Source organism: Mustela lutreola, chromosome 5 (assembly GCF_030435805.1).
Source record: "Mustela lutreola isolate mMusLut2 chromosome 5, mMusLut2.pri, whole genome shotgun sequence".
In the NCBI taxonomy this organism is placed as follows: domain Eukaryota; kingdom Metazoa; phylum Chordata; class Mammalia; order Carnivora; family Mustelidae; genus Mustela; species Mustela lutreola.
This window is the reverse complement of record NC_081294.1, coordinates 73,753,964-73,770,402: the sequence shown is the minus strand read 5'-3', so window position 1 is coordinate 73,770,402 and position 16,439 is coordinate 73,753,964. Positions and strand designations below refer to the sequence as shown.

The following is a 16,439-nucleotide window of genomic DNA, read 5'->3' as shown; positions in this document are numbered from 1 at the left end:
TTAGAATTTGTATAAAAATTGTTTCATCACTCATTTAAATGTATCCAAAGAAATCAAAACCCTGCATTGATTTGGAATACTGTCATCATTATTTAAAAAATGTAAATAAGCTCTTTTTTAACAAGTAGAAAATTTACATCACTTTTCTCCCTGACCCTGTATGTCCCTTTCACTTGTCCCACAAAATTTTATCCTAATGCCACACATTTAATGCTGGTGTTGATATTATAATGATCTTCCCAACAAAAATAATGTATATAAATTTAAATGTTCTTGGAAAAAATTTCTTGTGATCTTTATAAAGGGACTAAATGTTATGGATTTTACAGGATTGGACAGTTATCACACTTATTAATATATAGTTGATCAAACCAATAAATATTTTACAAATTTAATAACTATTAAGGAGAAAGTGTTCTTGGAACTGTATCTATGGATACTGTATTTTGGGAACTGTATCCCATCTATGGGATAGATGGAGATCGAGATAGCATTTTTACAATTAACTCAAGTTTATAAGATAGTGACTTACTGTTAAAATGAGGCAGTGTTTAGCATCCCATATTTGTAAATTTATAGACATAAGTACTGGGAACATCTTGTTCACCAAAAGTAAGTGGAAATGGAAAGGATTCTGTTAAAGCAACATCACTCCGTCCTCTGAGCTCTTAAGTGCCAACAGTCACCTAGTAATCTGTCACCAATTCATTTTAATGCATGTTTTATTTTACAGTTGTTTTAGATTGACAGAAAAGTTACAGAGACAGTACAGAGAGTTCCTCAATACCCCTCACCACGTTCCCCATCATAACATCTTCCATCGCCCCGGTACACTGGTCACAACTAAGAAATTGGCCGTGGTCCATTACTGTGAGGTCCATCGGCCTTTTCTTTAATGGTCTCTCAGCTGTTCAGTCAGTTTGGTATTTCTCCCATTTTGGTGAAAGTACAGAATTAGAAACATCTGAGTAGCAAAAGCATTTGTCATCCAGCCTTTCCCTTTCTTGTTTCCTGGAAAGTGTATCAACAAAGGCTTACTAAGACTTACAACGTCCCTGTAGGTTATACCTTGCACTCTTGGGTTCCCTTTTACTGGTCAGATCTGGTATGCTGAAAGAATTAGGACAACCAGAATGCTATCATTTTAACCTAGCTTTGTTAATGCCCTGTTTCTTGATAAGATGTCTTTTGTCTCAGCATTTATATCCAAACCTTGGAGCTTTAGATTTAGCTCACTGAATTCACAGAACATGTTCCAGCTTGGCTGTAGACCTTAAATGTTAAAGCAGCCCTTCTTGTTAAAGCAGACCATAAAACTAGACTATTTTTTCAGTGTAAGCAAAAATGTTAATGTGTGAATGAATGTGAATTCCTAAACAGGCACAGACTTTGCCTTCCTAAAGGAAGGCTCTGGTATACCTCTCAGCCTCTGCCTTCTTGGTGTGCTCGCACAGGAGCATCCCCTTAAGAGTGATGTACTTGTTTTTGTTTTTGTTTTTTGTAAGATTTTATTTATTTATTTGACAGACGGAGATCACAGAGAAGCAGGCAGAGAGGAGGAAGCAGGCTCCTCCCTGCTGAGCAGAGAGCCCGATGTGGGGCTTGATCCCAGGACCCTGGGATCATGACCTGAGCTGAAGGCAGAGGCTTTAACCCACTGAGCCACACAGGTGCCCCGATGTACTTTTTTTTTTTTTTTAAAGATTTTATTTATTTATTTATTTGACACAGAGAGATCACAATTAGGCAGAGAGGCAGGCAGAGAGAGGGGGGGAAGCAGGCTCCCTGCTGAGCAGAGAGCCTGATGTGAGGCTCAATCCCAGGACCCTGAGATCATGACCTGAGCTGAAAGCAGAGGCTTTAACCCACTGAGCCACCCAGGCGCCCCAAATGATGTACTTTTTCATAGCAACTGGGGGGAAGGGAAAAGGTGGAGTGTCTAAACACAAACTACTATGGTTCCCAACATCCTCAGTCCATGATATATCTGAAGGCGGACATCCTCCAGTGAGACAAAATACCCATTTCTGATACTGTCCTCCTACTTAACAGAAATGCATGAAAGGCTCTGTAAAGCCCTGTATCCCTACTTCTGGGGATGGGGGCTGCCAGGCCAGTAATGGGAAGTGGGACCAGGGTGGTGGTACAAGGAGATGGGGCATGAGACTTCTCTCATAAGTGCATATCACTCAGGGCCTATGAGTTTCAGGAAAAGTCCATTAGAAAGTTGAGGGTCTTGAAATTAAACCTCTGGGTACAACGTAGCTTACAGGGCTCTTGGGAACCCCAGGGTATACATACTTAAGTCTAGTTGGGATGGGGACTAGTGTCACCCCCCATGAGCGTGCTGATAGCTGTGCCTACCAGGAGGGCAGGGAATCCCTGGGAATAGCAGGGCTCACCAACACCCCACCTCAGGGATCCTTCTCCACAGCTGGTTTCTCAAAGGATAGTCAGGGAGTGTCTTACCTCCTGGGCTGGGAAAAGGTGGAGAGTTATGGTCCTCGGTCTGACATTTGGCTCTTTGAGAACTCATGATCAGAAACAATTCGCTTTCCCCTCTCAAACTTGCACAGTGTGTCCACATCTAGAAAATGAAGACCCTTATTTAAGAGACTTTTAATTGGTCTGAGTTAATGAAAGTAATTGTTGTAGATTATCACTCTGCAATACAGTTGTGCCTTCAAGTAGCAATATTTTGAGATTACACAGTGATGAAACTACTCTTGGTAGAACTACTGGACTTCACAGAGCCTGTGGCTCCTACTTTGAGAAAGGCCAGAAACGTGGTGCTGTAGTTGCCTGTTTTCTGCAGGATGATGGGCAGGGCCTGGGAGCCACCTCCCTGTTAGAGAAGCCCAGATTCCTTGGGTATCTGCTGTGGGGCCTCACAGTGACTCTTGTATTTGTGCAAGAAGAAGCAGGGGGAAGTCAGCAAGGCCGCCAGCGCTGATAGCACCACCGAGGGTACGCCGGCCGACGGCTTCACGGTCCTCTCCACGAAGAGCCTCTTCCTCGGACAGAAGGTAGGCAGATGCGCGGCCTCAGTTGGCTCGCGGCCCTGGGACATTCAGGTGGAGGCCACCTCTGCTGCAGGAAGGCCTGGGGATTCCCGAAGGCCGCTCCTGGCCTGGTGGGTGTGGGTGGAAGAGTGGGCGGCGGGGACTTGCGGGATGGTCTCAGGGAGGGCCTCCGCAGGAGCGCTGGGGGAGACTGTCTCCAGGGTGGGAAGAGGAGATAGGGCTAAAAAGAGGGAAGGCCGCTCCTGTGGTGGGAGTTGGGAGGGGAGGGGGACAGTGACAGCCTGGGATTAGTCTGTGGAAGGAGCTGCTAATGTGGGATAAATGGGTCATGTAGCTCCGGCCAGAAAAACAGCCTGAAGTCAAAGTTGGGTCTTGGAAAAGGAAAGGTCTAGCAGGCAGCCTGCTGGCTCCCTCGCTTGCTGTGGAGGGCCCTGCAGGCAGAGCCTCTGATAGGGGCGGGATTGTTTCTAGACGTCCTTAGGTAACGGGACACTGAGCCACCTCTCGACTTTCCTCAAGCCAATCTTTTGTTTGTTTTAACCGTGGGCACTGTATTTTCAGCCATCCCAGTGATGCAGCTTTGCCAGGACGCCATGGTTTTGTAAAAAGATGATTCACTTTTGTTGAAAATAAAAATGATGCAAAGGCTTTTAAGACCTGAGAGTAAGAGTTAATTAATATTTCTCTATTAACACCCAAAAAAGGGGGGGGGGGGTGGAGAGAGAGGGAATTCCACTTCTCTTAATTTTTTTAATCCTTCATGAAAGAAAATGAAAGGCATGAATTTGACCTTCCGTGTAAATTGCTTTGTGGCTAACAGTTTGGTTCTGAAGCTGCATCATTTTTACAACCTCACTGTCAATTTTCTTTCGCATCTCAAGTGACACAGCCCTCCTGCTCCTGCCTTGCAAGTGCTCCTCCTCCCCTTCCCCCTCCTTCCTGCCCTGATTGCACTCAGGCTCTCATGATGCATTTCCGGTGGTGGACCCTGTGTTCCAGCAAATAACCATCGCCGCTGACATTTTATAACCATTATCTGTATTTTGTATGCATTTTTCAAAGGAAAAAAAAAAGCAGCAGCGCTTATCATCTTAAGGTCTGGGGCTTTGCAAGTTTTCGTTTAAGATATTTTTTATTTATTTTAAAAGTTTCAACTCAGCAGCGAAGGCACCTGGGTCTGCTTTCACGCCCTTTAATGTGTCCTTTGGGTCATATATTGGACGTTAACGTGAACCGTCGTCCCATTTGCTGGGGTTTGGTGCTGCTCAGGAGGCACTCCGGTGTGCTTTAGATCCCCAGTGTAGACCGTCTGCTGGGCTGGCAAGCCTGCTATGCCGGTAGAGCCGTTCAGTCCCTCCCGCCATCCCCACCATCCCTCACCCTTTCGTCCACCCCACCTTTGGGTGCCCCAACCCTGGCCTCTCCCTTCCCTCTTGGTTCTTGCTGCCTTCTCCAAAGCCACCTCCTCTCAGACCTCCTTGCACCCCCTGACCGGATGAAGTCAGGTATTTCCAGAATAGCCACACTCAGCCACGCCAGTTCCACAAATACTGACAGTACTCCATTCCAGGGCGGGGGGACTAGACAGCTCTAGAGAAGTACTGATACTGTCTAATAACTTATGGGGGCGGGGGAGGGGGTCCTTTAGTGTTTTTTAAGAACAGGAAAATGGAAGAGGAGACTTGACTGAGAAACTCATGTGCCCATTACTGATGTCCTGGCTTTGGAAGGGAGATCTGAGAGGACGGGTTGAGCTGAACACAGGGTAGAATGGCCTGCTGTCAGAGAGGGAGCAGAGTGCAGACCTAGAAAGACTACCGACCGGCTTTCCCACGTCCCACAGTCAGAGGTCAGCAGGGAAAAGGGGCACCAGCTCCCACAAGGCTGCACTCCACGTTAGTGTGCTTCCAGATTAATGACCTGAGATCCACACATCCAGGACAGGGCACCCCCAAATCCAGGGCCGCACATGCCCTTCTCCCCAATTGTGGCATTGCAGAATAAGGTGGCACTTCAGGTCAGCCTGGGCCCCAGCATCAGCAGTGTGCCGGCGGCCCTTCCTAGAACCCTGGCGCCTGAGGGGTGACATGCAGCTAGTGTTGGTTGTCCGGAGTGCTTTTTGCAAGCAGTACTTTCTGGCCCTTGATTGGCTGTTACCATGGGGTGAAAGTCATGGCATATAATGCAACAGGGGCAAGAGTCCTAAAACTGACGTGACTTTTCCCACAAAGCACATTTTAAAATATCATTCTTACAGATGACAGTTTTGACTTAGACTTTTGGAAATGTCCTAAGAAGGGTACCCCAGAACGAAGACCATAGAGTGCCCGGTATTCTTTGAATCTTGTTTTTCCATCTGTGACAGTGAAACCAAGGCTTGACTCTTGCAAGCATGTGACAGTAGAGAAAGGTAATAGGGTGCCCTGCATGGCCCTGCCGGCCCGGTTGCTAAGCTACTCTCAGGAGAAGCCAGCCCAGGGCTGAGGAGGCTGGGATCTTGTTATTGTTGATGATCAAGTCTCAGGAGTAATCATCCTCGTGACTCTGCTTTTATCCAATGTTCACACACATTGTTGCTGAGTTGTTTTAAAAAAGGAGATGGTTCTGTGAATCTGAATCCACCACATGTTTTTGCTTTGTGGTTCAACAGAGATTCACAGCTTCCTTTCAGAGATTTAAAAACCTGCGGTTTTATTGCCAAATTTTCTTCCAGGGTGTACTTCTAGAAATCTGGGTCAGTGGCAGTAAATGATGTAAGGCTTTCTTGGAAGGGTCATTATTATTTGAAGGAGTAGGGAAGGCAGCATGAGGAGGCTACAAGTGAGTCTCCAGGCACCCCCAGACCGTTAGGATCGGAGCCACAGCCCCGTAGGCCACTGAAGGTGGGGGGCGGGGTACCATGGGTGTTCTTCCTCCCAGACATATACACCTGACTCGCAGGGGCTGGCACAGTGTCAAGAGAGAGGGAGCGAAGAAAGCAGCAGTGAGGACGGAGGGGTTGACATGCTCTTTCTACCCTATGGCTGAACAGTGCTGGCTTAGCTCCTGGGCCTCCAGCAGGGCCTGCCTCTGTCCTTCTCTTTGTGTGACAGGTTCTAGCCAGAGACGCACCAGATGCCACCTCCAGACCTGAGGCCTTTGAGAGACCTGAAGCTGGGGATGTGTGCAGGGTAGGCAGCAGAGCACAGATAAAGAAGCCCCTTCATCCCAGAGGCAGGTCAGGCGTGGGCCATGGAGAAAAAAAAACATTGTTCTCCATCAGGGGCTACAAAGAATTTTGTGGAACACCTCACCCTTTCCATCTACCTTGGTTGAAATGGACTTTGGGGACAAGACAAGAGTGACATTTTGTAGGCTAGCACAAGGAAATGCAGCTGGTCATTCTTCTCCCTTCCTTGCCCATCATGAGGCCATGAGAGACACCAAAATTGAAAATTATAGGCTAGATCCAACGTGTCACTCAGATACTGTTTATCAAATACCTTCATTTCCTAAAATTGAGTTTTTGACAATATATGTATATATAAATAGGGTTCCTGTAGCCAAGTAGGTCATGTCAAGGCATAGCCCACATGTCTGTCTAGTAGTTCCAAGCCATGGCTCCTTTCCTATCACTGGCAGGCCACCTGACCTGCTGTAAGTGATGGGGGCCAGCCTTCCCTTCCAGAAGGCTAGGTTGGCCCTGAGCTACCTCAGGTCCAAGCTAGGCCAAGGGCCCAGGTCCCGAGCTCTGACATTTCTGTTAGCCCTACTTTAAGAGAAGGGAGATGGCCATTTCACCTCAGAGTTGTTGGGAGGCTTGACATTCAAGTTCAACTCCGTGTCCCTCTAGCAACCTGAGCACCATCTCAGGCATTGTGTGGCACTCGGGGCTAAGAGTCAGCCACACTCTGCCTTCTAGGAGCTTCTAGTAATGAGTTCAGTCATGAGTAGAAAACAAGGACTGACATGGACATAAGCAGTAGAGGGAAGAAGTGGGCATAATAGAGGGGGACACTGGCTGTAGTAGAGCCAGTGGAGAGTAATCAGGGCCCAGAAGTGGAAGGGTCTTGTAGGACACGGGCTAAGTCCCCTTCTTCCAGTCCCACAGTCACGTAGGACCCTCTCCTGCTCTGTAACTGGAAGTCCCCCTTGGTCACTCTCAACAGTGGCCAGTAATCTTCGGATATTTTAAATTCCCCATACTGTGGATTAAAACTTGTTTTTCCATAATTTCCAGTGATGAGACAGGGAAGTAGTGACCTTATTCAAATTCTGAAATCATCAGTAACCCTCCTCCCCACGCCCCACCTCTCAGAGAATCAGACTTAATATGAGAATATGCGCAGCTGTGCAGAGATCTTGTCTCTAGGGGAGGAGGGGATAGGACTTCCTAGGACAGGCCATCTTTCCTGGTCCTGCCAGGCCGATCTGTGCATAGCCACCGGACCACAGGATCCTTGTCAGTCCGCTGCACGCATGGCCTATTTGTATGTCATGCTCATGGGGTTTCTTCTCCTGTCCATGGGAGCTGTGGCCTTTGCTCTTGACCATTTCACTGTTGGCTTCTGTCCATGGGCCTGCCTGCCCAAGCCAAGCTGGTTACCCATTTGTCTTTCCAGAGTGCCTGCCCCGGCTTGTCCTTTCCCCACCCCCTTCCTCTCGCAGATATACACAGAGAAATCCCCCCACCCGAAACACATGCTTTATAGTCCAGAGGTGGTTTTTAACAAATACTTCAATATATTTAACCGCAACAAAACTGTTCTGCGACTCAGACCCTCAGCCTGGACCAGTGCTGAGCCTGGTGCCCAGCATAGGCAGAAAAGCAAGAGTCAGGCATAGGGGAGAGTGAGACAGTACTCCCTTAGCCATGAGTTCTCCTGGCTGGTGGTAGTGTCTCCCTGCGGTGCAGCGGTCTGGACTTCCAAGAGTGGGGCCCCTCTTGTCAGGAAGGTGAGGAGTCCAGAGAGAACTAGGGATTCTCCAAGGAATTTGTTCGGAAGCTCCCTGCCACCCCTCTCCCCCCACCCCCCCAAATTTCTCCAGAGATCCCATTCCCCAGGCAGAGTCAGAGATAGTCTTCTGGGGTCTTCTCTGCTAGCTGAATCAGAGCCCATGGAAATAGCTGGTTTTCCAATGAGGTGATTACAAATTAAGTTCAGGAGCATCTACACAGTTGGGAAAAAGTAGTGTGAATTTTAAGGATTTGAACATACATATTTTTAAACAAACAGGAAAGCAAACTGATAGATCCTTTCCAAGTATCCTCCTCCATACCACACCAAATCAAGTGTTGCTTTCCCTTTTTCCTCCTTTCCCTTCATCCTCAACAACCTCCTGCTACTTCATAGTGTAGGATTTGGGGGTGGGTTTTTTTTGGGTGGGAGGCAGGGAATATTAGCTTGAGTTTTTGTAAACAGCATTTGCTTAAAGTTAGATACAAAGATGCAGTACTTACATATCATGATCAAACCCTCTAACTTATCCTGAATCCTGACCCATTCACTTGCCTTCCTGGAGCGCCCCCTCCCTCTTCTGTCTGTGCCCACCCACACCCCTTCTTCCTGAACACAGCACTTAGCCCTCACCCTGATGCTGGTCTCTTCTCTGCCACTGTCCCAGCCCCAGAGCCTGTAGTGCAGACAGCTGTGCTCTGTGAGACCTCCCCCCCACCGGTGGGCTTCCTCCAGCTTTGGGGATGTTGGCAGTCCACTAAAGCCCCCAGACCCCAGGAAGTCCCTGTGGAGAAAACCTGTTCCTCTTCTACCTTCTAGGCCTAACTAGAAAGGGAGCCGATTGCCCTGTGGCAGGGCCTGGCTGAGTCTTTCCCCAGCCCAGCGTAGGACTAGATTTATTTCCCCAAGTGCTTTCTCACAGAGGACGAGTTTTGGCTTAAGTGGGTCCTTTTTTTTTTTTTTTTGATAATCTACTGAGTGCTTCTGGGAATGAGAAATGTGGGTTTATATTTCTGGTGCTTAGAGAGTGTCAGGTTTTCTGTTTGGTTTTGTTTTCAACAAAACATTTGGCCCCAGCAGTTCAGTGCCTTGAAGCGAAGTTGCCAGGAGCCTCCCTGCCAAGCTTCTGCATATGGCCCTCTCGTCCGAGTGTGCGCCTCAGCTCCTGCCCTGCTGGGCCCTGCGGCTGCGGGCTGCTCGTCCAGCCCTAGGCACAGTTGATCCCAGGCGCCGGCTCCTCTGGGGGCTGCTTAGGCATCGCTCTTTGCTGCAGCTGAGGGGAATTCATGTCACTGAAAGATAAGCATCGTTACAGAGAGAGACAGAGCAAGCCAGCGAGCGCACTTTGCTTCAGGCACTGGTATGTAAGAACAGGAGGGGAGAGAGTAGGACCCTGCACAGTGGTCCTGGGCCAGCTAAGTCCTCTTCCCCTTCTGACAGCTGAATCTAGAATTCAGGGCTTCTCTTCAGCCAGAGGGTTCCTATAGCAATGGGCTATCTGTGAGGAGGGAACCCATTCAGTGGCTTTTCAAAAAAAAAAAAACCAGTTGGTTTTGTGCTCATGAAACTAGAGGAAATACTTGACCCAGAGGGGCTCAGCAAAGTGCAACTCTTGAAGGGCCACTGTCTCGCAGGAGAGCAGCTCTTTCTCGTCCTGTCCTTTACTAGAACTTCGGTATTACGTGACTAATAGACACGTAAAATTAGATGTTACTAAACCATAGACCATCTCGCTCTTGGCCACCTCTGAGCAGGGCACGGGCCGGCCAGGAGGCAGGGTGAGGGAGACACACTGAAAGACCATGACCACTTGGAGGAGAATGGCAGAGCTCCTAGGGCTTTCCCAAACCAGCTAGGACTTGTGTACCATCCTGGGGCTCAAAGAGGAGGTCACATATACCGCCCTCCCACCCCCGGCAGTGAACACTCTGATTCTGGGTCCTGATAGCTGCTGTTACTTTGTTTCTTCAAGGGGAAGTGGATCTACCAGTCCACATGGCTTATGCCTCCCTTTTACCCCGATCCTCACCCAGCGGGTCCTGGACCCTCAGCCTAGCTTGCTTCCTTCCAGCATCCTGAGCAGCACTTGAGTCTTGTCTGAAACGGATTCGTTTTAGCCAGCGACTCCCCATTCCCCTCTGTACCCAAGACAGCTGGAGTGTTCCCTGTCCTCCATCTGTATCCCAAGGCTCACTTCTCTGTGACTTCCCGGCTGTCCTGTTATTTCCCACCTCATGCTTTTCTTTTCAGCTGAACCTTATTCACAGTGAAATCAGTAATTTAGCCGGCTTTGAGGTGGAGGCCATAATCAATCCTACCAATGCTGACATTGACCTTAAAGATGACCTAGGTAATTGGGGATGGGGTTTGGCACCGCCAGCTGTCAGATGAAAAGTTATGGAGCCCAGAATTTAGGCTTTTCATCTTCTCAAACTTCAGGGGGGCAAGCCAAATTCCCAAATCCAAGATGGACATTTGAGGGTAAACCCCAAATGTTTACTCACACCAAGCCATTTCAAATGGAAGTGATCTGATGATGTTTCATTAAGTGCAATTGGCTACTTTCCCTGGTTGGTCAATATACTGCTATCTAAATTCTCTTCCATAATGATCATACTGACTGCTGGTTACCTGGGAGGGATTTTTAAAAAATGTGTTTGTTTTTTTTTTTTTTTTTTTTTTTAGAACTGAAAAATCTCAGGTTGCTACAAAATGATAGTTTCTCCATTTAAGCCTTAATTAGAAATGACAAAGCTTAGACGTACTTGAAGAGCCAATTAAACTGCATTGGTTCATCATTGGCTTTAACCCACCAGCAAATTGGTTTCCCCCAAATTTACCACCTACTCAGCGTTTCCTATGACCGAAAACAGTATATGACTGCATGCCAACTTCGTGAATTATTTGATTCGAGGATAATATTGAACATCTCTGAGGGAGTTCCAATGGAGGAAAGCTCTGTCCCAGAGCTATGGTGTCTGCCCAGCTCAGGGCAAGGGAAGAGGTACTGCTCAGGTGTCCCAGTCTGTGGCTTGATGTTTGCACAGAGGAACTTTCCACTCAGGGGCTCAGTGAAGGCTCCTGTCTTCCTAGCTGTGAGCCTTGCCAGGCGCAGCAGATGAGCTAATGCCCACTGAGGCAGCCTCTTGCCTGATGCTGACCTAGGTATGTTTTTGAAGCCTTTTGTTTCCACCTTGTTTCCAGTTTCCACTGTGTCAGGTAGCAGCATCTCTTACCAGCAGAGATGCTCATTCTAGAGCCTGGGCCCAATCCTCGCAAACCAGATATAATTGTGGGCTGGAAACATGGGAACAGGGACTCAAACTTATTTTCCACCCATATACTTTCTTCATGCAGATATTTTCTTTAAGGAAAAAAAAAAAGGCCATAAACTAGAAAAGGCAGGGATCAAACCTAAAGTATGTTTTTATGTGTAAAATACATGAAAATAAGATTGGCTAGAATAAATGGCAAACCTGAAAAAAATATTTTTACCCATTGAGGGGGAAGATAAAGGCAGTTTTCTATGCACACATACTGTTTTCTTGGTTTTCAAGAGATGGCCCTCAAAGGCGGATAAAACTATGCGTGCCCTAAGACTAAAACCCCTGCTCTGAATGTTGCTGCCGACAAAATGGAGAAACTTGTCATTGTGGTTGGCCTGATAGTCCACATTTTTTTTTAAAACAGATGCCATGTTTTTAGTAATCTTCTCAATGGGGTGCCAGTTTTAGAGGCTTTTGCGAAGTGAAATGGGGCATTCGTTGTTTTGTTCTTTCTTTTAATCTTTGGAAATGATCTCATGTGTGTGTTTCTCTTTTTTTGGACATGTCATTCAAATGTTTAATTTAAACATGTCACATTTGATATTCCTCCTCCTCCTCCTCCTCTTCCTCACCCCCATCCACATGTGCGCACACTTCGTGGACTGATTGCCCCTTGGGCTCATATGTTGGAATCGACCAGGTAGGCCAGCCCTGCCATTGGGCCTTAGTAAATGTGCCTGTGCGTGGGTCTCGGTCCAACACAGTTGATATACATTTGTTTACCTGTTATAGTTGCAAGTTGTACAGGCTGACATTGCCTCGATCGACAGTGATGCTGTCGTTCACCCGACAAACACTGACTTCTACACCGGTGGTGAAGTAGGTAATGCCTAGCCGGGTGCTGCCGAGTGTGTGTGTGCATGGTCAGTCGGCCGCCGCAGACAGCTTGATCCTTTGACAGCTATGCAGGGCTGCATTCATTTCACACTTCCAGCCGTCCTGACCTTCCCGAGGTCTCCTGTCCCTGGGCTGTGACCACGAGAAATCGACAGCTAGCTGTCCGCCAGGGTGCCTCCCACAGCTCCCAGACAGATGGGCACACTTCTGGTTTGGAAACTGGTTCAGCAGCGTCCTTTCTGCATTTGCTTCACGAGGCGCAGCTTTGTTGGAGACTGGGTTCACCCTGGATTTCAGCTGCCAGGGGGATGGGCCGAGCGGCTGCCAAGCCTACTTTGGTGAGGTCCGGGCATCTGGATGTTTTGGCAGGAAGGCACAGGGTTAGAGCTAGGTGGAAGGGGCTTGAATCCCAGCCTTGCCGTTTCGTGGTTAGGAGGACTGGGCAAGGAACTTAAGTCCTCAGTGCCTCAGTTTCCCTATTGATGAAAGAGTGATCACGATGAGAGGCACCTGGGTCTGTGCCTGCCCTATGATGGGTGCTTCCTGTCTGGTCTCACCCTCACATGCACCTAGGATTTGGCCAGTAGCTAGCTGTGCTTGTTCCCAGCAGAGCACAGCATGCTGGTGGTAGATTTGAACATCACTTCCTAAAGCAGTGCCCTTTCTAATACAGGGCAAAAGTGCAGTCAGCCTGCAGGCTGAGGCTCCCGGGATTTTCCCCGAGTGTCCCAGACACTGAAGTGCAAACAGTGTTAGCAGCCTGAGGCTGTCCAGCTCTGTTAAGCGTCACGAGCAAAGCCTGCCGTTCCCGGTCTGCCCTAGCCTCTGTGATTTGGGCTGATTACTCTCCTGGGCATTTTGGATCTGGAACATGGATGGAAAAGACACACTGGCCGGGAAGTCGGGATTCGCCAAGGCCTCCAGGCCAAAATGAAATCAGGCTGCAGGCAATAAACTCCACTTTCATAAGATGTTGGAGGAGTTTAAGAGCTCCTAAGTCAGGCAGCTTAAGAGAAAGATACTCCTTTTCTTAACCAAATGAAAACTCCATGGGAGGGAAGTACTTATTTGGAGGAAAATAAACAGTAAAGAGAAGAGCTTATCTTTCTGCCAGGAGTGACTAAGACCTGGGTTCACCCTGCCGTCCAGGACTTGGGACGAGATGGAAATAAGCAAGCTTCCCCTGCAAAAGTATCTCCCCCAGTCCCAAGGAGAAGGGAAAGGGACTTTCTTTGATGTGGAAGTTGTGTGGTCAGCAAGATTCATGATGCCCAGAGGTACAGCTGGAGGCTTTGAGGTGGGGGCAGGAGCCAGTTCTGGGGTAACATGCAAGGAACCTAATCCTGCCAGAACCGTGATCACAACTGGTGTCTTTGGAATCGTGACCGTGCTAATACTTTGCCCTGTGAGGTACTTGCCCTCAGCCCACTGAGACGGGCAGGGGAGGCACTGTTAGCCTCGGTGACCTATCCGTCACCTGGCCCCCAGAGCTCAGCCAAGGTCATGTGGCACATCACTCATGAACACTGTCACAGCTGGCAGGCACCTCACCAGATCCAGACAGCTTTACTGGCTGAGGAGGACCCCAAGCGACTGTGCCAGAACCCAGGTCTTCCAAAGCCCATCTCAGTGCTGTTTCTAGTGAACCAGTCCAGACTAGTATTGAACCCATCTACCTTTGACATTTCCAAAAATAATGACAAACCAGATTCATCCATGGTCTCAATTGGTACCAGCTCCCACTTTGATGTGTGAGAGGGGAAAAGCAGAAGCTAGGACACGGTCGCTCCATTTCTTCCCTGGGTGTGAATTCCTGAGACCCGAGACTGCTGGAAGAAGGAATGCCAGTGCAGGAATGCTTAGCCCCGTGATTAACTCTTACCCATCACAGTTCTTTCTAACAGTGAAATAGACCACAGGCTTAGCCTGACATTTGTCCAAGCCTAAATTTTCGCTTAGGCTGTTTTGAACACTGATACTTATGCCTGCTTTCTGAGCATGAAATAATGTTCTTGTTCTCATGGGAGTAACACATGTTTATGCTTGGGGGCAAAGAAACCAATTGCTTTACTATGATTAACCCTGAAGTGGAGCCTAAAAAGCAAGAGTCTTCCATGATGAGTGTTGACAATACACTTGAAATGGGCCTGTTTCTTGTTACAAAGTACACGTGTGTCTACATGAACATGTGCATACCTATGTGTGTGTAGGGGTCCGGTCCTGACCGCGGTGAATGCCTGCAACCTAGGGTTTCAATCTTTAAGTTTGGGAATTGCATTGAGTGTATTTTTAACTTGCAAGTTTCACTTCTAATTAAAGCCAGATTTAATTACAAGTAAAAATTTTAAAGTAAACGCTCTTCCTAAGATACAGCACCTTTAATAATACATCAGCCCATTTTCTTAATACTATATGCTTTAGAAAGGAGTTGTTAGTTTGAACATAGTACGGATTTTATTTTACCTTCCAAATTTCTCAGTTTTCCCCCAAAGAGTATGTCTGATAGAGAATGCAGACCTAACATAGCTCCGCTTGGAGCAGCTTTGTTTTCCCTCCCTGGAGCTGGAGAACAGGTCAGCAGGGAAGGCCAGACCAGGTGCAGTGGGCAGCAGTGTTTGGGACCCAGCAGATTCAGACTTAAAGATTCCTTTTTCTCTGTTGCATGATCTTCTGAGTGACCCCCTAATTGGGCCTCACTTCCCTGGGGGTATCCTCAGAGCCTGCACTTCCTGCAGGGTGGATGGGACTGTGAGGCCCGACCCTGCTCCCTCATGCCTGTTGCTCCACCTTCCGTGATGCTGGTCTTGGTCAGAAATGCACAGCAGCTGCCGCAGCCAGAGGATGGAAATCTTTGGAGTGGATGTATTTTCCTTCCTGATTCCTCTGCCATTTAAAGTGTCCGTGACTGCTTTCCAAGACCAGCGCAGGTGTGAGGGTATCATCTTAGCTAATGTGGGATGCTGGCTCCCTCCCCAGTATCCCACATGCTAATCTCTCCCTTCTTCTGGACATCTGAGAGTGCTCTGGGCGGGGTGGGGTGGTGACGGCCTGCTGGTCATATGCATTCACACCCCCCAGACCTGCTGCCAGCTGGTCAGTGCCTGCCATTGGCCCCGGTGCTGATGGGGGATGGTGCCCAGGCTGCGTGCTCTCCCTTCCCAATACTTCCTGGGATTAGTTCGCTCCTCCATGGCCAGTCTGCCTGGGAGGCAGGTCCGTCTCAGATAAACAGACCTAGTCACGAGAGGGTGAAGAATCCAAAGAGAATTTGGGCTGGTGTGCTCTGATGTGCTGAGTGACACGTATCACAGCGTGCCAAGTGCAACTGAGAATTTTCCAAGATAAACGGTGAATCTTAAGGGGAGTATTTCATCCTCTTGTGAGGAAAAGTACTTTAAAATGTGCAAAACTGACGAATCAGAGCTTAAGGAAGACTGAGACCCCATTCTGGCCAAACCTGAGAGGAGGATGTGGTCACTCGTTCAGAATGCTGTGGGCCTATAAGCTGCAGGCCACGTAGACGCTGGCCATCTCATGTGGGCACCCGCCTTCGCAGCAGGAACTGAACGCTCAGCAGGACCCCCAGCTCAAGAAGAGGGGCTGCCTACCTCCACTGGATTTAATCCTGGCAATCTGGCCCTGAACAGTCGGTCACCTTCCATGGGGTACAAGCTCGCCTTTAAGCTCTGCTTCTGATGTTGCCTTCCTTTACCTAAAGTGATTCTGAGTCATGAGTGTGATGAAGGAAATACTGTCTGAGGCCATTTTTTTTCCTTTTCTTTTTTTTTCTTTTTTCTTTTTTCTTTTTTTTTTTATATTCACATATGAAGCTAAAGCTGCAAAATAGGAACGAAGCATGGTAATAATGCCGGTCCAGAGGTGACCAAATCTGAATGCTTTCTTCTGGGCCTGCTGCCAAGGGCAGACCTGGCTCCCTCATAGGAGCATGGTATGCTTTCCCTATAGCCTCCCTATTTGGGGGTTCTCCCCAGGGACAGGAAAATCTAGTGGAGGCCTGAGCCTCCAAAGCCAGCACCATCTGGTTTCTCACAGCAAGGAAAAGCATGTAGGACAGGCATGCTTGCAAGCAACAGGCTTGTCCCACGTCCCTCCCATCTCCAGCCCATCTCCGTTGACTCCAAGTCAAAATGTGGGACAGCAATGACCACTCGGGCAATTGGCCAGTGGTGGGTCCTTTGCAAGTGTCACTTTGATAACCTCACCAAGGCTTAGTTCGTGTTTTGCAGCCATATGGAGATTTAGCTGGTCAGATCATTTGAAGTCTGTAATCACCTGACATGCTGAGTGTCTGTCTG

General features: G+C 48.3%; 1 protein-coding gene across 5 annotated transcripts in view; it reads left to right on the top strand.

Annotated features, from left to right (window-relative positions):
• LOC131832064 (core histone macro-H2A.1) overlaps positions 1-16,439 on the top strand; it is a 74,118-nt gene that overhangs the window by 46,030 nt on the left and 11,649 nt on the right. For 2 of the 5 annotated variants that reach the window (XM_059174621.1, XM_059174622.1), the window contains exons 5-6: positions 2,916-3,026; positions 10,211-10,310. In XM_059174621.1, coding sequence (XP_059030604.1) covers positions 2,916-3,026; positions 10,211-10,310 — 211 coding nt within the window. Of the gene's footprint in view, positions 1-2,915; positions 3,027-10,210; positions 10,311-12,018; positions 12,110-16,439 lie in introns of all 5 variants that reach the window. The other 3 variants (XM_059174624.1, XM_059174625.1, XM_059174623.1) reach the window with 3 other exon arrangements.